This window comes from Platichthys flesus, chromosome 1 (assembly GCF_949316205.1).
Source record: "Platichthys flesus chromosome 1, fPlaFle2.1, whole genome shotgun sequence".
Taxonomy (NCBI): Eukaryota; Metazoa; Chordata; class Actinopteri; order Pleuronectiformes; family Pleuronectidae; genus Platichthys; species Platichthys flesus.
The window spans coordinates 927,381-946,313 of NC_084945.1; the positions used below are offsets into that span (position 1 = coordinate 927,381).

Genomic DNA, 18,933 nt, shown 5'->3' on the forward strand with positions numbered 1-18,933 from the left:
CGTTTACCATTACTAATAATCACTGAGCAGGTTTATCTGCTTTGACTGAGTTTTCCATTTTGTTTAGATGTTGTGTTGTTTTGTTGGCTCATGTCAACGTCCGCTGTCTAAGTCAGCACAAGGCTGCACTTTTAAACTGGCCCACTGCTGTAAGTCAACTCTGTCAGGAGCAGACTGCTTAAGTTGAATGCATCAGAGTTCAACCAAACTGAAAACCACTTACATTTACAATGTTTAAATCTGTTGGGACGAGGATGTGCAAGATGTTGTCCCCCCCAAAAAATGTTCTGGTGTTTGTTTAAGAGAAGGAGTGAAAACGGAGAATTTCCAACCAAAACAGACTCTACTTTGCCTTCACATGAATAATATTTCAGTGTCAAATCCATGGATGTCAGTGATACATCTCTGGTGTTGAGATGAAACCATTTTTCTGCTCTAGTGGATGAATTAACTTCAGTTGAGTCCTTCTGTTCAGGGAAGGCATCCCTGTAGAGATTAAATAAATTAGATCCTCTTTTTACATCTTTCATATGGAAGCGTTGGTCTGTTATACAAATGAAATGCAGTTCACAACCTGTCCCTGCTCCCAGCCTCATGCCTCTCCTGCTCTCTCCTTCCCCCTCTTATAACTGTCTTGTGTCTGCAGATGATGTGCGAGGTGATGCCCACCATCAGTGAGGCCGAAGGGCCCGGGGGGGTCGGCAGCAGTGGTCGACGGGGCTCCGGCTCCCCGCTGCAGTCGGACTCAGAGGGTCACTTTGAGTCGCTGATGGTGTCCATGCTGGAGGAGCGGGATCGTCTTCTGGAGACTCTGAGGGAGTCTCAGGAGAACCTGGGCCTGACGCAGGGCAAACTGCACGAAGTGAGCCACGAGAGAGACTCGCTGCAGAGACAACTCAACACGGCTCTGCCACAGGTAAGCCAGAGAGCACGTCCTTCAGCCTCGACTATGATGGAGATAGTTGTGATTTGATCTCACGTGCACACAGCAGACAGGTGTGTGATCTGGGTCTACTCATGGTGTTGGACTGATAACGGTCACACTGATACTATCCGCAGACTCCAGTTTCCTTTCACACTAGATTATATCAAATAAATTAGATGCTTAGTTTCCATTGCACCAATATGTCTCTGCTGTCTCTTGATCGCCCCTCTATGCTTTCAGACATGCACTGACCTGTGGAGGTACTTACGCACTTTCTCCAGAGGAGGTGCATATATGAACATAAATGTCCAAGCTAGAGACTCTGGATTATCTATTATGTGTTTACTTATCCCAAACCGATTGTCATCAACGTTATGGCATATCACATGTTTTCCTTATATTCTTCAGCCCTATTTAGTTTCCATTCCTTGTTGTAATACCAGTTCTACCAAAGCTTGGATGAGAGAGACCCTCAATGTGGGATTGAGCCTCGTCACTGTTTCAGTCTGACTGGGGTGTTGCTTTAAAACACACCAGAGCCCTTTGCATCACCTTCCCGCCTGAGTCCTCGCAGCATTTTTAGCCCAAGTGTCAGTTTCACTTTTGGATGACGGCTCTTACAGATCTTTGGCTCCCACTGTGGACAAAGTGGTACCAGAGTCTGCCATGGTTTTGTGTGTTGTATGGCTCGCTGGTTGCAATGTGCAGTGGTGTGTGCACCGAGGAAAATTAGGCCCAAAGTGGCGCGCTATAATCTTGGCCTAGTCTATTTTAATAAATAACACTGACTGATCACAGTCCTTGGAGAGGGAGGAAGCTATGACTCTGTGGTGCGCTGCAGGTGTTTACTTCTCACGTTAGATGTTTGCTCATGTCAGAGGAATAATGTAACATGGTACATTACTGCAATGCTTATAGCAGCTTATGAAAACCTCAGCACTACTGTGCATACAATTAATATGCTCCTTACAGTAATTAGAGTCATAACTGTACTTGTGTTTCTGCTATTGGCATAATGCGGAGGGAGTCTTGATCCCAGCTCTGTCCATCTGCTTGCAGCGCTCTGTTATATTATGGACTCATGTTTCTACTGGCTGTGGTCTTCAATTTAAAGCAGGGATCAAGTTTCCACATTTGAATGATGCATAAGAGGCAATCAGCTTAGTGTTGTTGTAGTTTTGGTTGAACCACCATCCAGGTTTATAAAGTTAACGAGGTGTTTGTGTTCAGTGTTCGTGCAGACGGAGAGCAGACTGGGCTCTAACGCATCATATCCCATCTCCTCCAACAGCAGATGCTAGGATCTGGTGTTAAACACAAGTGTGGGATGCTGAGGCCTTACTTTGCTGCATTGTGACACACTGCCAAGAAAACTGCATCCAGACACTCCCACAATGCATCGTGATAAGTACAACTGATGGTCACTAACCGAACAATAAACCCTCATGTGGCGTGCGGGGAAGAGACGAGAGTATCGAGGGCAGCAGGTGCAGCCCGACCTGTCGTATGAATATGAATATGAATATGAATATGAGCAGCGCATCACAGCACAAACTGTGGGAAACAAGTTTAATTCTACATTCAATGATGGTCATTCAATGGGTGGTTTCAAGTATTAATACTAAGTGTAATATAAACGTTGAAAATCGACCCGCTGTAGTTGTTGTACGTCGTAATCCTGCAACAGTGACGTCATTCCCTGTGAAAACACGCAGGGTAGCGTCGGAAAGTGTTTTTTTCATTTCTCCGATGAGCCCACGTTATGGTGAAGCAGGGAATAGTGAGTGAGTGGACGATGTCAAACTTTTATTCACTCAGTCGACACTTTGCTGTTAGACGTGTGGAAATAGAGCATTGTTGTTTGTATTATTGTCAGTAGCATTCACACAGACTAGCATCAGACAGACGTGTTTGTTAAATTAAAGGAAGTATTTGCTATAAACTAAAGTTTGCATAAAATGTGTAAAGTTGAGGTCACACTGGCTCTAAGTGCGCTGTGGACAGACTTGCTTTTCTTTTTCCCGCCCATGTTATCAGGTTAGGCTCTTTATAGGGAGTCGGTTCACACCAGGACGGTGAGTGAAAAGGATCTTCACCACATCGTCAATGTCTATCTGGTGAAAAGCTCAACAACATAACTATTTGCAGCACTTTCTCTACCTGTTAGAAAGTAAAGGAACTGTAGTGTTTCTGTTGACTGAATCCATTCATGTGCTTTAACATGGTTTATATTGTGAACTACCTTTAGGACTGGAAGATGCACGTCTTCACACTCTGGCATTTAGTCGAGTTCTTGAACCTACATTAATTCAAGGAAATACAGCGGTTACACCAGAAAGCTTAGGTAGCAGCTCCGGAGCAGACACACTCCCTGCACTGCACATGCACCCAGTGCCTCTCAAGTACACTGCACTGTCTATATGCCATTATTATTAATTAAGTCTAAAATGTTCATACACACAATATAAATACATTGGACCACTAGAATGTCAGAAGTAGTAACCTATAGACAATGAGCAAGGATTTGTTCAGGCTGAAAAGATAAAGGTATTAGGAGGATGTAATCCTGTTGACAGAGGAGCATTTCACAAACATCCTCATGCATCGGGTTAGAAAAAGGTTCAAGGTTTCATGGATAAGAGAAGATATCTAGAAAAGGTCCAAGACTACTATATTTAAAAAGGTTTCTAAAAAAGGATTCGTTATCGCTGTCTTGTAGCCAGTAAAAACTACTTCTGTTCAGTTTCCATTCTAAATATTCCGCCTTTCCTCATGTTGCTCACCATAATAACAGAGGTCTTCAGTCAGTGTTAAACTACTGAGTTTATTCGTGTGCACACACACACACACGGCTGCTGATGCTGCTTCTGTGTTGTCAGCTGATCATCTGTCTCTCCAGCCCGCCTCCTGGGATTTGTATCTGGAAGTCAAAGAAACTTAGCTGTTAGAAAATGGAGAGACACTTTGTCTGATGTAATCTGGAGTTTATACACTTTCCAGAATTATTTTGTTTTCAGTAGTTTGATTTTAAATTTCCAAACCAAAAGAACTTGATGACCTTATATGTACTGAACATTTAAGAAAACTAAAGAAAACCTCATGTGGCTCGAGGTGTTCTCTTGTTTTGATCTCCCGTTGAGGAGAGAATTCTCTCACTGAAATGATCTGGCAGTTTAAGACTTGATTTAGAAGTGGATTGAAGAATAAAGTTGTGTGAACAGCACCTTTTAATAATAACTTAATTTTAATAACGCTTTTCGATACAACCAACAATAAGAAATTCATTGAGTATAAGTACAGATAAAACAGATTCTTCTAGTCTATTCTCTTCTAGCAGATTAACAATGTATTTGTTGTAAAACGTACTTGCATAAACCAAAAGGAAATTTAAAATGAGCCAAAAGCCATTTGAAGCAGGAATCACGATTCACAATTTTCCTAATAGATGCATCTAGATACCTTCTTATGAACTGATGAATGAAGCTGGTGCCAGTTCTCTGAGTTGTGCTGTGGAGAGTCTGGGTCTTCAGGCGGGGGTAGGTGGGTGAAGGGGAGCAGCTCTCTCCTGTTCCCTCCGTCCTGGTGCAAGAACCCTTCGACTGGAATGCACAAACATTCCAGAGCAGCTTGCTCACACGTCAGCAGCTTCTCCAAACTCCAGTTGTGCCCTGTTCTTTTTGTATTCAGTGCACAGGACAAATGAGAGTCTCCATCACTCAAATATCCTCTTGTGGATAGTTTACCAGCAGCACATGTAACAGACATATATTCTTTATTAATCTAATGCAAGTTTAGGGCGCACATGTTACGGTTAAGTGTATTTCAGAGACTTTCTGTCGTCTGTGGCTTTTAATAGTTTTACTTGAAGTGGGCACTGCTGGGTGTGTGTGTGTCTGTCAACAGTGAATTTGAAGCTGCGTTCGCACAACTGCTGCAAAGATTGTTTAGGCAGTAAAAGAAACACGAGTGGCAGTGTTTAGCAAATTATATTTTTACAATAAAAGGCCCAAAAGAGTATTAAACTCTCTCAGATTCAAATTGGATGGGTCCTATTTTTTAGGAACATTTTCGCCAAAGTTCACTGAGATCGTTTCTGTCCTCTGTGAAACTGAAATAGAAGAATTATTATGCGTGGGTCGTTATTGTGTTTGTGGTGGAGGTTATGCATTAAACTAAATCCTCACTCGCTGGCCTCTACCAGCCTGTTTGGGAACAAGGGGAAATGCAAGTTAAACAACAAGTAGTTTGAGAAGGATGAGTTTGTGGAAGTGTAACTGAAGCAAACTGTGGTGTGTATTCAAACTCTTTTAAATTTGGGACAACAGGATCCAGACGGGGGAGTGAAGCGGAGAGAAAAGCTCTTAAATATCTTACTCTTAATTTGTTGACTCCCTGATGTTTTATTCAGCATGTGAATTAAATAAAATGTGACATTAGACCGAAGAGCTCCTCTCAATTGCTGCTCTGCTAATTGGTATATTTTCTTAACTTACGTGTGATAATTGATGTGTAACATCATTGGACTTCCTCTGTCAGTACCTGGCGAGTTTCACTGTGTTTGTGTGTGTCTGACAGTTAACATGCTCAGGCCCTGTAATCTATGGAGGCCTTAGAGACCTTTGTTCCAAAAGGTTAACTTTGAGTGATAAAACGATCTCAGACCACAAACAGCTTGGGGGGTGAGGGGGGGGGGGGGGGGGGGGGGCATTTAGACACTAGCGCAGCTTTCAGATTCGCACTGGATTATCTCCTGAACTAATCCGGACGAGCTGTATGTGAGAACACAAATGTTGAGTCAGTTGCTTCGGACCTTCTTCAGAGCTTCTCCTGCTTGATAGTAAAACCTGTGGATGATGTTTGAATGAGCCGATGGGAGAACACAGGAGGATTCTCTGTGAGCTAGTGTTTACATTAAGGCGACAGACACATTTTGCAAGATTTCAATTAAGAAAGATAATGAGATTGGAGAGTTTTTGGTGATAAGAGCAAACGCTGGTGTCGATAGGGTATGTCCTACCCCTCACCTTAACACTCCAGAGATTTCTCTGTTGTTGTGAGTGTATCTGAACACACAACCTCCTGGTGCAGTGTTCATATGTGAAAGACAAACTCTGGAGAACGTCCGGACACTATCAAGAGTTGATGTGTGCACAGGGCTTCAGGGCTTCAGGGTTTCCACACTTGAACTGAAAACTCTTCTCCTGGAGGAGCTGTGTATGAGAATGTGTGTCTGAATCAGTTGTACTGGATATTAAACACACTTTGACCCTGCCCTCACTTTCAAAGTCCATGCTAGGTACGTCTGACCTAGCCCCGCCCCACAGACAGTTCACAGCATGGGCGTGTTGATGAAGTTTCTATCATAGCTCCTGCATGCTTTACCCAGGTGCCACCCCTCACCTTCCCCAAGCGGCAGGTGAGAACATGTCTCACGTGGGCGAGCTCCTGCTGTGGGCCACATGTGTGACAGGGCATCCCAGTGAGAGAATGGGAGTGAAGTACAATCCAGTAGACCTGGTTTGAGTCATACTAACTCCCCGTGGACTGATCACTCACATGAACCTCAGGGTTTCTCTTGAGGGATGAGCAGTACTCCAGGATTTGACTCCACCTACTATGAGCTCATTTGATACCAAGCCACTGCACTCAGGTTAATAAGATCATAAATCCTCCACCATCTTGAGATTCACAGATTATAGAGGATTGTGTTTGCGTGTGGGTATGTGATCGGTCTGCAAATCCTCTGAAGCCCTTTGTAACTCTATTTTTTTAAAGTGACGTATTAATAAATGATTATTTTTACACAAAGGGACGAGAGTGCAAATGTCTTTGGCAAATGTGATGTGAGACAGTAAAATAAAAGGAAACAGACGCCTGCTCCTCTGTTTAGTTTGACCCAGGACCTGATAGCGCTCAGTCTGTACAGGGTCTTTATACTGGTTATGTCTAAGGCACTGGTTTACTGAAGAACTTGTTGACTTCTTTTAAAGGGAGTCATTTTTGTCAATGTTTAGCTCTGACTTTCAAACTAGCCAATAGAAGAAGATCTTTGTAATTCATTCTCTGTAAGTATTTGTTTTTCAAATGGTTTAACCTGAGCCACTAACATCAATGAAATAATCACTTCCACACAAGGTTTCTAGTACAAGGCTGTTAAAATACATGGTATATGTTGATTTCTTCAAATTCACATCTATCAGATTGGTTTTACTCAAAGTCAAGATATCGTAATCGGTATCAGAGAGAAAAAAAGGGTAAGTAACAGGAAGTACGTTTATAGTAAATAAACTTAATGAGGCATTTATGAAGTGAAAACTGAAGAATCCAAAGAATTCATTTTATAAATAATAATAATTAAAAAAAATAGTTTGTGTCAGGAAGTAGAATCAATGATATTTTCATGCACCTGGACATTAGTCCTGAAGCTGTGGCCTGTCATTATGTGATGTCTCCTAACCATGATAAAGGAATGAGCAGATCAAGTGTTGGTGATACTGAATACAGATGTAGATTGAGTGGGGGGGGGGAGGGAATTGGTACATACATGTAAACATGAAGTATGTCGGACTGCACCTGAAGTGAGACCTGCTACAACGCTAAACATGACTTCACCTTTTGGAAAGGAGGTGGTGCAAACTAGCATTTCGTCAGCTCTTTGAAATTGACTTTCTCCTTGTGTGTGGTTGTGTGTGTGTGTGTGTGTGTGCAGCTCTGAATAGGAGCCATTGTTGCATCTAATTAGTTTTTGACGGTGAGTCCTCCAGGAGAACAGATGCCCTCTGCACAGTGTCAGATTTCAGCACACGCTATAAGCTTTTAAGAACGGCTAAAGTCATTATGTAGGAGGGAGGCTATTGGTTCCGAGCTCGGTTCCCAACGCAGCCCAGTCGGGCAGAGGCAGGGCGCTGGGAAGAAACGGGCCTATTCATCATTTGCCCACTCCATGATGTGCACTGGTACTTAACTCAAGCCCAGTCTTAGTAAAAATGTTGATAAATTAGTGCAATAAAAGTTTGTCAATTAAACAGAGTGGTTGTGTGTAGCTTGGCAGCATCCTGTAGAGATGAGGGTTGTGTGCTGCTCGGTGGTGTTGTGTGTTGTTTCGTCCGTACTGTTGACATCACAGAGCCTCAATGGGTCCTGTTGTTTTTACCTTTTGCAGTGTTGCTATGAAACTTCAGTTCATTACAAGATATCTCTGCTTTTTGTTTATCTGGAAACATTATAGATGCAGTCCTTTTAAACATTATGCTAATAGAAATTATCCATTTTCATAGAAGCGTTGTTTGAATTTCTTCATAACAACAAAGCCAAAGTGTAAACATTTTGAAAACTTGCTCGGAGACAGTTGACATTTTTCTATTACAAAAAAATGGATATTAAATAGACCCATAAGACAGATAAATATATGGATTTTCTTGTAAGGTATATGCAGATAGAATCAGGGTGAACATGTTTTAAAGAAATGACACCTTTTGAAAAACCTATAATTTGAATCGGCAGCTCATGTTCCCATATTTCATATTTTAATGCATGAAAGCTACATTTAGTTTGGTAAATATGATTTCTGTGTAATAGATTATTCTGCTCCTGTTTTTCCTCAGCCGCTCCGTCAGACTCATTAACAGTATTTAACACAGGAAGTGGTTTCACTGCCACAGAGGAGCTGGGATGTTCTTCAGCCCGAGAGGAAGCCACCGAGCACAGCTATCCCTGAAAAGCCTCTGTGTGCCTCTGTGTTTTGGTACACTGTTCCTTTAATAGGTTGGCACACATATTCATGTACCCCCCCCCCCCCACCCTAATCCCCCTCCCTGTTCTAAGGCTTACAGCTCAGCTCCTCCACTTCGAACCAGCGTGTCACTCGTCTGCGCTCATGAGCCAGGCACCAGTTTCTCTGCTGCAGGGAGAAATGGGATCAGGCTCCTGTGATTGTGTCACATATGTAAAAGCTTTATTCAATCTACATGTAACTGTGTGAACTGACAGAAACATATATAAATATATATATACACAGATCTGCGACCATCATATCCACCATGTACATATTTTTCCTCTGAAGTAAATATGACCTCACGTTTCTCAGGTCACGTTTGATTTTTTGGGAGGGGGGGGGGGACAACGGGATCAAGACGGGGGAGTGAAGCAGACAGGAAAGGTCTTAAATATGATTTGCAGAAATCAGTTTTCTTCTTTCTGATGCGCGCCTCAGCGATGATGGCGAATTGAACTTTGATGATTGATTATCAATTTTTGTAATTTCCCCCCCCACAACATTTATTGGTTCAAAATGACCAAACTAAATGATTTGCTGTTTCTAGGGACATTTTATGGACAAATGATTAATCCATAATGAAAATGTTTTCAGCTCTAGTTAAACGAACTGAGCAAATTATTTTAAAGTTGATGGCGACAAATCTGTTTTCTATGTAGCCAACCTAACATTTGTGGTGTGTATTTCTAGGGTGTTGTGTTGAACAATGAAGTTACTTTAAAACCGAAACGTCTGCAGCGAAGGTAGATAATGTTGATAATTGATGACTTGTAAATCATTAATTGATCTGGTTTAATAGCCAGTGAACCTTTTATGGGCTTTTCTGTGGCTACGTTTTCCTTGGCTGAAATTATTTAATCACGCTTTTACCATCAAATATCAATCTTGTCTTTTTTCTGCGTGGAAGTGATGAGTTATGAAACATCAGGGGCAGAGAAGAGAAGGTCATAAATGGCTCAGTGAGCCTGAGAGAAATCTGAAGGTTGCTGTACAAGTCAACCTCAGCGTCTGCTCAGGAATGTAGTAAGTTCTCCTCTCTGTAATTACCAGCGGGCCAGCCTCTTCTGGCCTGTCATTGGCTGGCAGAGAGCGGAGCCCTCTGGCTGCAGCCAATAGGAGAGGCTCTCTCTGACTCCTTTAGAGAAGCAGAATCTGTGCCAGTCGCTGGAAAAGCTCAGAGGCTGAAGTGAAGGGAGAATAGCTGCGGTAGTGACTGAAAAGAACGATCAGTTCCAGCAGTCACCCCCCACCCTCTCTCTTACACACAAGCACAGACACACACTCACACACACACTCACACACACACTCACACACACACACACATACACACAGGCGCAGCAAGAAGGCTTGGCCACTCAGGGTGATGTGCTACAGGGCAAAAAAATCAGGATGGCACATTCTTTAAGTTCAACCATGCATGTAATTCCTAAAAGCAGTGTGTGTCTGTGTGTCTGTGTGTGTGTGTGTGTGGAGCTGCATTTGTCTGGAGATAACCTCAGACATGATCGTAGTGTAACATTTATAAGTGTAAGAACAGAAACAGAATTGTTGTATTTTCATATTTTCTATGGTGATATGAAGACATCATCTTTTCATTCCCTTGTGTGTGTCGTGGTCTTTCTGGTCACCCGTGTTGCTTCAGGAGCGTGAGGAGAGACGGACAGGAAGCGGTCGTTGTCTCAGATGTAAACACGACCTTTGATTGTCCCTGTGATAGACCACAGGGACAAGGAGAGAAAGGAATGGACAGTTATTTGTGACCCAGCTCATTGGACGAGGGTTGTTCACGGTTGTGTGACCACAGAAACGAAGTGACTACTACTAGGTGAACGGAATAGGAGCTAATTTTATTGGTGCCTCTCCTCCAGTTTCATGGTTATATAAATATATCAATGAAGATATTAAATAGACGTTGATCAATCGTAATCAAGGTGAAAGTCTTAAATAACCTTGATATTGATTTTCTGTTTACATTAATCGAAGGTAAAATAAACATTCTGTGATAGTAGAAAGGAAAACATGTATTTATCTCAAATGTCAAACACCTTACTTAAAAATCAAGGACGAATATCAATATGAACAAACATGCAAACTGAAATTTAGAGACACACACATTTGAAAGGTTGCTGCTCTGTTTGTTACCGCACAGGAACTGAAGACAGACACACACCCGCAGGTATCAGGAGTCTGAGTGCACACGTCTTCCTCCAGGAACCCGTGTTGGATTGCTGCAGTTAATTAAGAATTGATTCGATCAAACTTGTAAACTGGAAATGCACGGTCTCCCGGTCTCCACACTACTCAGGCTTTTCATTTCTCTCAAGTCCAGTGCCGCGAGGAACTTCTGCTGAGTGCGTAGCGGTTACATGTGACTGTATTTGTCCCTTTCTATTCCAGGAGTTTGCTGCACTAACAAAGGAGGTGAACGTGTGCCGGGAGCAGCTTCTGGAGAAGGAGGAGGAGATCGCAGAGCTGAAGGCCGAGAGAAACAACACACGGGTTGGTAGCATGTGGGCACGAGTGTTTCCTGTCAAACTGTCTCAGATTACAGCAAACGATGATGACACACTCAACTCTCCAGCAGTGATGAGATCTGCTCCACTCGCTATGAGACTTCCCTGTGGAATTCCTGCTCGTTTCTGTTTTTGGTATCGACGGTTGTCATAACACTGGCTGACAGATCGGAGTCTATCCTCTAATCCAAACCATTGTCACACGTTATGAGACCTGTAAACGGCTCACTCATCAAGATATGACTCTTCACACTGCTGTGTGTGTCTGGGCCTGTTCCCTCTCAACGTCTTTACTTTTTAATATTTGAGGCCTAACGGGTGAAAGTCAAATGAAAACATACATTTAAACACAAACACTGATTTCCAGCTCTGAGAGAGTCACGTGTTGTAGGAGTGAATTTAATGAGGAGCACTACACTGGGTGTACTGGGACTCTCTGCGATAAGACAGTAGCACTAAACTTACATAGGACTCACATTCATGGCGTTAATGTTTGACAGTGACCGCTGGGCGTGCTTGATGCTTGACGCTGGTGTAACAATGACGACAACAATCACAGTTTTGTGCTGGGGACACACAACACACAACCTGCGTTAGCGTGGTATGCTAGCTGTGAATGCAATGCTCAAGAGAAATAGACAGGAAACAAAATCCAGAACAACCAGAAGAACACGCACCAGGTTCACCAGCTGCCTCTTGCTACACCAACACAACTACCCTCTCATTTAACAACTCTGCTGCACTGACTCCGGACTCAGTCTTAGAGCTGCTGTTTGTCTGTGGACAGGAACGTCAATGTATGGAAACTATGACATGATCTTTACCGATTCGCCAGGTTCCCATCACATGACTCCCTTCATAAAGAAACAGCCGGCGATGAGGAGATGAGATGTTATTTTATAAATTTATGACAATTCCTGTGTCAATCAGGACACGCTTCCCTTCCTGTTCACACCCGCCCTCACAGGCCCAATACACATGAAGGGTCACAAGATTGTGTACATTTGTCTATTTTGTAGAAAATGTTAGTTAAATTGTGAGTCGCTGATGAAATGCTTTCTGGTGTGAGCAGCTGCTGCTGGAGCACCTGGAGTGCTTGGTGTCTCGTCACGAGCGCAGCCTGAGGATGACCGTGGTGAAGAGACAGGCTCAGTCTCCTGCAGGGGTCTCCAGTGAGGTGGAGGTCCTCAAAGCCCTGAAGTCACTTTTCGAACACCACAAAGCCCTCGATGAGAAGGTACCACTGTCTGCAACTCTCACACTTTTGGAAAAAGGAATGTTTGTACAGTTTAAAGTGTTTATTTCTATTTGTTTCACACGCTCTCCAGGTCAGAGAACGACTACGCGTTGCTTTGGAAAGATGCAGCGCCTTGGAGGAGCAGCTCACCCTCTCGCACAAAGAAGTAAGTAAACAAAACTGAAAACTAAAGGTTTATTCACAGCTTTTTAATGAGGAGCCTATGATGGCCAGGTGAGGGATTTGTTTAGGCTGGAATTTAACGCTCAGAATGATCATTTAACAATTCAACCAAGAAAAAATAGAGTAAACAGATGGTTCCACCATCACATGTCACAGCTGTGTGTTGTAATTTGTTAAACTGCAGAAATGTTGCTACTGAGCAGAGTTGGTTTTGTCTCGTAGCCAGGTACAGTGGGACTTAAAGAAGTTTCTTTTTATTTAATTCTAATATGTTATGTTATTTAAACCAGTGGGTCAAATGTTCAAATGCTCAGACATGTTTTTGTGTCTCTAGCTTCATAATCTGACTCTACACACACAATGTGTGAATCCACAACTATCTCTGATGCGTCTTTACCAACACAAACTAAATATGAGGTTTGACAGTCAGCTGTTCACAGATCATGACACCTTTTAATCAATCCTGTTCCAGAGCAGATTGCTGAAAGGCTTCGCTCCTGAACTCAATTTCTTTGCACTCATCTTAACACTGAATCAAAGAGGAACAGATTCACAGCTTCTAAGTACCCAGACGAGCACATGCATGACAAGGAGCGTCTCAACTCCACTGTGTAGTGAAAGGGATTAAGATTGACAAAAAGCCCAGAGGATCTTGGGGAAGTGTCCTAGATTTCCTCTCTGCTTCCTGCTACACTCATCTTTTGTTCCTGGGAGTCAGCCTGGAAACACACACACACACACACGTCAACACACACATAAAATCAACCACTGGATTTACCTCCTCAGGCCGGGCAGCCGGTTTTATTTTCCACTGGTTCGGCCATTTGGCACAAGAGTGTTGGTCTGTGCAGTGTGTTCATGTGAGATGCAACCAGAGAAGTTGTGCTTGGTCCCTTATATTCATCTCCCAGAGGAGACGTATGACAGACACACACAGAGAGCACATCACCAGTGATTCAAATGTGCAGCAAGCCAGTTAAGTGCTGCTGAATTGGTGGTTAACCAGAAATGGTTGAGATGTTTATCACCAGCAGATGAATGAGTCGTCCAGGTTCTAACAGAGCGGTGTTTCCTCTAGTTGGCGTACCTCAGGGAGCAGAGCAGCCAGAAGAGAGGCCTGGCCGACGGAACCAGCGAGGTCAACCACAACTCTGAAAACACACCGAGCACCAACGGCAAGGTGAGCTCACTGAACAGCATGAAGTGACTCCACCGGTTCTGTATGTGTTGCAGGTGTTAATTAAATCCTATCACAACTAATGACTGATTGAGGATATTATTGATATTTAGATTGTTATATGTTGTACTGTGGTCATTCTAGCAAAGCTGAAGTAACAAATGGTTTCAGCAAACAAGGATTGAGCTCTGAGAGGATGATGCATGTGTTCGTACATCTCTCTCCTGCAGTGATTCACTGTGCCATCAATCTGCATTCACACACACACCAGGAAGTTCTGGAAGAGGTGAACTGACTGGAGCCAGTCCAGGTCTCTGCTGACAGCTTGTTCTGCAGCATCACTGCTCAAAATAATGAACGGTTTATTATGAATGTCAAGCTGCTTTCAGACCTGCACTGGAGTCCTGACATTTTCCTGAAATATTCCAGAAGCAAATGTCCAAGTCAGTTGCTCGTAACATTTTTTGGAACTTCTCCTGCACCCCCCCCCCCCCCCCCCCCCAGTAAGTGCAGATGAAGTTTCTACATGTGACACTGTGAACTGGAAGTTCTCATGAAGAAGAGGAGCATTACACGTAGAGAAGATGCAGACGAAGACGTCAACCACCCCTCGCTCCACCCAGGCTCCGCCCCTCACTCCACCCAGGCCCCACCCCTCACCTGAATGTTTCCCACATCTTCCTTTCCTTCCTTGTTTTCTGACCTGAACATTCTACACTTGAAGAAAATGTCTGAAAACAGCTTTAGTGATTCCAATCCATTGTATGATCTCCTGAACCTTATCTGCACTATAAGCTTCTTCAGTAGAGGTTTGTGCCACGAGTTGAACTGAATGAACGGAGTACCACGTGAGTTGTGTATCTATTTTGTGCCCTCGCTGACCTTGTTGATTTCCCCCCCAGCGGTCGTCGGATGGTTCTCTGAGCCAGGAGGAGGAGTCGTTATCTGGCTTCGGGAAGGTCTGTGAGCTCCAGGATGTGGTGGACCGTCAGACCACCGATCTGGGCCAGATGAAGGAGCGCATGTGTGCCATGGTGTCACGCATCAATGAGCTGGAGGAGGACCTGGACACGGCCAGAAAGGACATCATCAAGTCCGAAGACATGAACACGAGGCTGCAGAGAGATCTGAGAGAGGTAGGGAGGACGGCTACCCAAAGGTGTCTTTAATACATGCTAGCAGGACATGTTATAGTGTGAGAGAAATCACTCATGCGTGTGTGTGTGTGTGTGTGTGTGTGTGTGTGTGTGTGTAGTCGGTAGCTCAGAAAGAAGACATGGAGGAGAGGATCACCACCCTGGAGAAGCGCTACCTGGCAGCCCAGCGGGAGGCCACCTCCGTCCATGACCTCAACGACAAGCTGGAGAATGAAGTGGCCAACAAGGAGTCCCTCTTCAGACAAGTACGCCACACCACCTTCTACCAAAGACCCGTTCACACCTGGTTTAAACACAAGCACAACTCTGAATGCACCTAAATCAACTGATCACTCAGATCTGAGACGCATGTGGCCATGTTCCTACTGCTGTGTGAACACCACCGGGTCCGAGGCCACATGTGAAACTCATCCACACACAGACCAACACATTGAAATATGACACATCTGTAAACACACTGGTTAAAGACATCGTTAAGTCTTCACAAACACAAACGATGTACTTCATTATTGTTATGTCACATACATAAACAGAGTGGGGAAGTGTGATCTGATCACATGGTCGCAGGATACACAGCTCAGCTGGGATCGGATCTCGTACAGATATAACTACGAGTGTGGTGTTGAGGTCTCAGACTGGTCTCAGACTGGTCTCGGACTGGTCTCGGACTGGTCTCGGACTGGTCTCGGACTGGTCTCGGACTGGTCTCAGACTGGTCTCAGACTGGCCTGCCAGCAGGACTCGCCTGCAGTTCTCAGCCTCCTGCTGATGAATCACTGCTGTATTCACACACTGAGCAGCAGGCCCTGGAGGGGACGCCTCAGAGACACTGGCTTGTCTCTTTACATGCACTCGCTGAGATGGAGACGTCTCTCTTCTTTCTTCATACGGGTTTTGTCTGTCTTTGTGTCATCATGAATGCTCTCTTCCTCACTTCCTCCCCACCCTGCCCTGACCCATCCCCGCTCCCCCTCTCTCTTTGTCTTCCTCTTTCTCTCTCTTGCCACTCTTCACCTTGCAGAGCTGAAAGCTAACCCCGAGGCTGTGACGTAGCCCACATGAGTCTTCTTCTTCGTGCCTGCTAATGACTCTTTGCTCTTGGTTTGGTTTCTGCAGACCGAGGACAGAAACAGGCAGCTCCAGGAGAAACTGGAGCTGGCGGAGCAGAAGCTGCAGCAGACCATCCGCAAGGCGGAGACTCTGCCTGAGGTGGAGGCCGAGCTGGCCCAGAGGGTCGCTGCCCTCACCAAGGTACCAGCACCTCTGTGTGTGTCTGTGTGTGTGTGTGTGTGTATAATGTTTTTGGGGGAAATGAACCATATATTCTAACCAATTATGCACCTGCACACAGGATATCATTAGTTCCTGTACATTGTGACAGCTCCCTGAGGAAGCCACTGTTTACGTTCCTCCAAATATCCACAAGGGCCATTTTTAGAGATTTAGAGATCAATGTTTTTATTCCTTTATAGTTTGATCCTGAACGTACACGGTCAACCTAGCACCTTATTGCAGCTGACCCACAATGCACCTCTGATTTATAAGCTTACATTCCTTCCTCTCCTCACCTGATGTGTTTTTGTTTGAGAGTTGATCAGGCAACAGGAATCTGTTTTCACAGTTTCTTCTCAACAATACAGATATTAACTCTGTAATAAATATATGGACAAGCCCATGGTTTTAGTGTATAGTTGTGGGTTTTTGTTCAGTTGATGTGGGCAGTATTCACTATAAGAGACCGACATACATCTGATAACTGGTTTTACTCCAGATGTCTGTTTTAGAGACCATGATGTCACAGTGTGTGTCTGTAGTTTGAGAGATAAGAGTTGTCTCCAGGGTCATTCTCTCCTCAGCTCCTTCACCATATCGTCTGTTATGATTATGATGTGGTGTATTACTTATGCAGTTCAACTGCATCGTACATAAATAAATAATCCACTCGTTCTTCAGCTTGTGGAACAGTTACTCCACCGTCAGCCCACTCAGTCTTCTGAGTTCTCCAATACAACAAACCTCAGCATATTGTTCCTCATCTAACACAGCATGTTGTGTGTTTGTCCTCAAGTCTCTTCTCCTCTCTGTTACTGACGTGGCAGCGATCATCAGTTGTGTTTTTTGAGTGTCTCTGTTTTCTTGTAACATTGAACCGATCTCCTGTTCTCTCCTCTTTCTGTCTTGCTGTGTGTTTGTGTGGTCTTCATGCTGCCCCCCCCCACCACCACCACCACGTCCCTGTCAAACCTCTAGTGTGTTCTGTGTGGCTCTAACGGCTCTAAGACTCAGAAGAAGGTAGACCAGCTCTCTTCACAGAGCTCAATCCATCCGCTCGGATCCTGGAAAACCCAGTTTGATTTAGGATCTGTTCCTGAACTTAACCAGGCCCATTGACGCCAGTGGCAGTTTTTACATTTCCAGAACTACTCAAAAGGAAAAACAATATCGGCTGATTCCAAAAATATTGTCATTTAAACTTAAACCTCAGTTGTATTTGATTCTTTTACACGACTAGGGCCTGGTTAAGTGCAGTGAAAGACCATGTGTCCAAGTGAAACCCGGCAGGCGCTAGCCCGGCTTCCTCTGTCCGCTTGTGTGTGTAGTTTAATGTGTTGGTGAAATGTGTAACTCCACAAAAAAACACTGACTGGTGTCTAACACAAACAGGAAGTGCAAGCTGATTTGCTCAAATACTTGTGTGGACACTGCCCATTAAAAATGTGACTCAGTCCATTGGCTCTTGTGTATATACGAGCCGATAGACTGAGGATATCTGCTGGTCACTGATGATAGTTTCCAGCATTGGATTGTGTTTTATAAGCAGTAATACACTAAACAACACATCTGTAGTTGAGGTAGGACCTTGTTGAACTGCTTCCTCCCTGGTAGATGTGCATTGTGGGAAGTACGGGCTGCTTTATTGGTTTTCAGGTTTTGCTACTTTGCTGGTTTCCTAACGCGGCTTTTAGCTTTTAGCTATGTATATATTCTTAAGATGCCATATCCAGTATGTCCCTGTCTGTTGAGGTGGGTTTCTCCATCCTTTAGAGGGACGACAGCTTTGTCAGTAAAACCAAAAGCAGGACAAGATCTTTTCTCAGCCAGGTCCCTCTTCAGGATGGATGACAAAACTCTGCAGGGGAAATCAAAGCTTCTGGGAGGGGTGTATACGTTGTGCTGTGTATTATAGCAGATAAGGATGAAGGTTCACTCGTCATTGTTTCTCATCTTCAGGCAGAGGAACGTCACGGCAATGTGGAGGAGAGACTGAGGCAGCTGGAGGCTCAGCTGGAGGAGAAGAACCAGGAGCTGGTCAGGGTGCGTAAATCTCTCTTACACCAAGATCAGTGGCTGTACGCAGGTTTCTGAAATGCAGATAAACCTGCTAGAGAATGCTGGCTGCCTCCGTCGCCACTAGAGGAGTAGGTCTTTCTGCCCCCCCCCCCCCCCCCCCCCCAGGTGAGTAATGTTTTTCCTCCCGAATGTGCTGGAAACTGAGAAGCTCTCACCTCAGTGAAAATAAAAATCATTGATACAACGAATTTAGAAGACAATAAATACACTAACGCTCATGGCTATCTACGATCCAAAGCAGGTAGGTTCAATACCCATCGAAACGCTGTGTCAGCATCTAGACTGACAGAATGAAGAAGAAGAGGAGGTGCTCACCTGAACATGCTCCTGGGTTTTAACGTGCCCTTCTGTTGGTCTGCAGGCGCGGCAGCGAGAGAAGATGAATGAGGAGCACAACAAGCGTCTGTCGGAGACGGTGGACAAGCTCCTGTCCGAGTCCAACGAGAGACTCCAGCTGCACCTCAAAGAGAGGATGTCTGCTCTGGAGGACAAGGTGAGGCCACATGGCTCAGGTAGAGCGGCTGTCCAGTGATCCGGAGTTTCCTGGTTCGATCCCCGGTTTCTCCAGAGAGCAGGACTGAAGACTCTAGATTCAGAAGCAGATATCACAGATGGT

At 44.3% G+C, this 18,933-nt stretch overlaps 1 protein-coding gene across 8 annotated transcripts in view; it reads left to right on the forward strand.

Moving 5' to 3' along the window:
• The window catches only part of ppfia1 (PTPRF interacting protein alpha 1), a 34,559-nt gene that overhangs the window by 1,891 nt on the left and 13,735 nt on the right, over positions 1-18,933 (forward strand). For 5 of the 8 annotated variants that reach the window (XM_062388026.1, XM_062388107.1, XM_062388192.1 and 2 more), the window contains exons 2-12: positions 647-916; positions 11,097-11,198; positions 12,285-12,449; positions 12,541-12,615; positions 13,711-13,812; positions 14,712-14,945; positions 15,065-15,211; positions 16,083-16,217; positions 17,217-17,258; positions 18,198-18,281; positions 18,679-18,810. In XM_062388026.1, the coding sequence (XP_062244010.1) occupies positions 647-916; positions 11,097-11,198; positions 12,285-12,449; positions 12,541-12,615; positions 13,711-13,812; positions 14,712-14,945; positions 15,065-15,211; positions 16,083-16,217; positions 17,217-17,258; positions 18,198-18,281; positions 18,679-18,810 (1,488 nt within the window). The remainder of the gene's footprint in view (positions 1-646; positions 917-11,096; positions 11,199-12,284; positions 12,450-12,540; positions 12,616-13,710; positions 13,813-14,711; positions 14,946-15,064; positions 15,212-16,082; positions 16,218-17,216; positions 17,259-18,197; positions 18,282-18,678; positions 18,811-18,933) is intronic. The other 3 variants (XM_062388362.1, XM_062388587.1, XM_062388509.1) reach the window with 1 other exon arrangement.